This window comes from Erythranthe guttata, chromosome 9 (assembly GCF_056151865.1).
Source record: "Erythranthe guttata isolate IM_541 chromosome 9, IM_541, whole genome shotgun sequence".
Classification (NCBI taxonomy): domain Eukaryota; kingdom Viridiplantae; phylum Streptophyta; class Magnoliopsida; order Lamiales; family Phrymaceae; genus Erythranthe; species Erythranthe guttata.
The window spans coordinates 11,574,146-11,578,010 of record NC_142541.1 but is presented as its reverse complement, the minus strand read 5'-3'; the positions used below and the strand labels follow the sequence as shown (position 1 = coordinate 11,578,010).

Here is a 3,865-nt window from a genome sequence, read left to right as displayed (position 1 = left end):
GAAAAATAATATTCATAATATTACTGTCTCAAACAGTAGTATTACTGTCTGAGACAGTAATTTAGTAGTTAAACAGTAATATTAATTAAAATATTTTTTTCTTCTAAGAAAAGAAAAATTCAAAAAAAAAAAAAAAAAGTCAACGCCGGAATCTGGCCAGAAAAAAAAAATTCAGAAAAAAAATTATTTTCTGATATAAAAAAGTTTTGGGGGTTAATGTGATATATTTGTTAAAATCTGGGGTCAATGTGTAATATTAAGGAAGTTAGAGCATAATGGGTGGAATTGATAAGAATTATATTATTGAGGGTATTTTAGACTAAAGAGATGAGCTTAATTGAGAGATTGTTTTTTTTGTGGACCAAAATGTATTTAAGTCCCATGTGATGGGCCTTTTTGCCATTTGCCCTAGATATTATATGTATACATATTCCGTTCCTGTATAAATAAACAAAATACGAGAGAGAGAAAGATAAAAAGGAGACAGAAAGAGAGAGAAGAACAACGAGAGAGAGAAAGAGAGAGAATTAAGAACGAGAGAGAAGAATGAGGATTGCTCCAGGTGTTGTACCGTCGGACGAAGAGCTGATTAATTGCTACCTGTTGAAAGTATCAATGGGGATTCCACTGCCATGGAATTGGATGTCGGAAAAAGAGATTTACGGCGAAACAGCAGATCCATGGGAAGTTCTTCAAGACGTTCATTGGGAAGATTTTCATTCCGAAACGAAATTCAAGCACGTCACGTACGTTCTTACCAAGTTATTACGAGTTAATGGTAAGACTCGTATCGCCAGAAGAACAAAATCGGGTACTTGGAAGGGACAAACGAGTGGCAAAGAAATTTACGATGAGTCATCGGGAAATTTAATCGGCTTGTCCAAGATGTTCACTTTTTACAAGAATAAACCTAAAGGCCGGAGAGGCGAAGAAGAAGAAGAACACGGTCACTGGATTATGCAAGAGTTTTCATTGGCCGGGGTTTGTTTGAATTTTGAGTTGAAGTTTAAAGATTACGCAATTTGTAGAATCACTAGGATGTTTCCAAAGGAAAACTAAAAGGAAAAGACAAAGAAGCTTGATATCGGATGGAGTTAGGAGAAATTAGTTCTAGTTCTTAATTTTCGATTTGTATCAATTATTCAATGCAGCTTGATATTTTTCTTTCGACCATTATTTCCGGTCTCTACTGTAAGCAATTATGTTTGAAATTAATCAAGAATTTGTTTTTTCCTTGATTGCATCTGATTTATTGTTTAATTTCTAGTTGATATATATATATATATATATATATATATATATATATATATATATATATATATATATATATATATATAGTTGATTTATTGTTTAATTTCTAGTTGATATATATATATATATATATATATATATATATATATATATATATATATATATATATATATATATATATATACAAGATAACTTGAAACTTCCAATAATTTCTGAAAAATAAGGGAATGAATGAATGTGTAATTAGGGCAAACATATTATTTTAACTCAGAAGGGGTGAAATCACTATCATGTGCCATGTACGTGCGTGTGTGTGTGTGTGTGTGTGTGTGTGTGTGTGTGTGTGTGTGTGTTTCCATCCAGCATTGCAAAATCGACAGGAAAATAGCCACGTTGAGCACCAGCATTGCAACTCTAAATTACGCAGTAACAAAAATCGAATTGATGAGTGTTTTTGAAAGCCGTAAACTAAAGTCGGGTCCACATTCGAACAATTTTACAAATTCAAGGGTAAATCGATATGATCGAGTAGAACATGGTAATGTGATCCCGCCCCATAGCACAATGATGAAAAATAAAATTTAGCCCAAGCAAAAATCATGAAATAATTATATGTTCATTTCATATATAAATCTAAATATATTCATCCAACAATTCAATTAGAGCGCTAAACAAAACCAAAGTAGTGCATCGATAGATATATAGATAGATAGCTTACAGATAGATGCACGAATAGAAAACCTCAAAACTCGACATTATCAAAACCAATGAGCTCTGGGCAAACGCAGTAATCCAACAAGTATGTCCTGTAAATGAAATGGAGTTGCACAGAATAATTATGTATTTATCTCCATGAGTGTAATTTGCGATTCTCTTTTACTACATCAGTGCAAAAGGCAGAGGTAATAAGTGGAGGAAGAAATAAATATTTAAAAAAACACACCTGGTGTGTGTCTTCATACGAAAGAAACGTTTCCCAGCCCTCATTTGCAGTGTAATCGCGGCGAACAAGCTGAACTTGTTCTGGCTTTATATTGTGGTGGATGTCCTAATTTTGTTAAGTAGAATATTAATTCGCTGCATATATAACCCGACCGAGCTAAAAGATCGATATAGCACGAATAATGCTCCAACTTGGGCGAAATTAGAGAATCTTTTCGAGTCATTTCGTCGAAAATTTCACACCCTTTATCTAATAGCCCCGAGTGACTACACGCAGATAAGGCACCGAGGAAAGTTCTCGGCGAAAACTTCTCTCGCAGCATCCAAATTCCCGCATTTCGAGTACATATCTATCAACGCATATGCGAGATTTACGTTGGATGATGATAGTACATGTTTTTTCCCACTTCTCGTGTCCGAAAATCTCTACATATCATTACCTTCATTCATTAGCAAAAGATCACAAAACACGCAGATAAAACACTACCCATGGTATCACTTTCAGGCAGCAGATTTTTGTCGAGCATCGTCGTAAATAAATTGAGGGCGTCTTCGGATGATCCGAGTTTAGCATATCCAGAAATCAAACAAGTCCAGCAAAAAACCAAATTTCTGTCAGGCATATCATCAAACACCTGGCGTGCTGACCTCAAATCCCTAACCACCTTGGCATAAACCATAAGCAAGCCATTGCAAACGAAAGAATCAGACACGAAAGCCGATTTCAGTAAACGGAAGACCCTGACGGCGAAATTCGAATGGTAGTGGCCGATGAGACGAGTGGCAATCAGATTACTCTGGTGCGCATTGAGGCGGAAAATGCTAGCGTGGAGTTGGAGGAGGTGAGCGCGTGGGATGCGGCCCTGTAAGAGGCGGGAGAGATCGTTCGCCGGCAGCCAAGTTGAATCGACTGAGTGACTGAGTTTTGGAGGAATGCAGAGGAAACGTGGATACTGTGAAAAGAACCTAGCTTTTGCGCGCCAAGTGGAATGAGAAAGATGGTGGTGCATCAACAAAATCTTTACTTTATTTTTTGATATTTTTAATGAGTTTAAATTCAGAACGGATTATCCGTTTTTTTAGGAATAATAGGATTCCATTCATCTCACGACAACTGGACTATTTAATTAATTCTTAAATCTATTTAACTATTAAACTTACATAGTTGTAAATTTAGGTTCAATGTTACACATGTTTTGTTACTTTTTTTTTCTTTTTTACTAATTTAATATTATATATTAATATTTTATGTCTAAAAGAAAGATACATGTTCGAATTTACAATATTGCGAAAATTGACACTGGTTTATTTTCTGCCATATGCATAGTAATATACTCCCAATTATTTACAATATTGAAAATTATACTACATGAATTTCATGTTATTGTTTTAACTTTTATTTTTTCTTTACTGAATACATTGACAATAAAATTTATGATTGATTTAACGTTTTAAATTAGATACTAATTAAAATAAAAACTTTCTCATGATTATACTAATAAAATTAATAACATAAGTTTAATTTAATCAACTAATAAAAAATAAACGAATTGATTTTATATATTTCAAAATATAAAAATGTTGTTCTAAATATTTGGTACTAAATTCATTTATTCACCTTATTTAATACTAATGATTAAGAATATCAATTATTTTGTTTAAAATATAGAAT

General features: G+C 33.2%; 1 protein-coding gene across 1 annotated transcript; it reads left to right on the top strand.

Annotated features, from left to right (window-relative positions):
- Positions 1–546: 546 nt before the first annotated feature.
- On the top strand, positions 547–1,059 carry LOC105977543 (NAC domain-containing protein 83). The gene has a single exon (XM_013002861.2). It carries the CDS (start codon positions 547–549, stop codon positions 1,057–1,059), a length of 513 nt encoding a protein of 170 aa, XP_012858315.2.
- Positions 1,060–3,865: the final 2,806 nt, after the last annotated feature.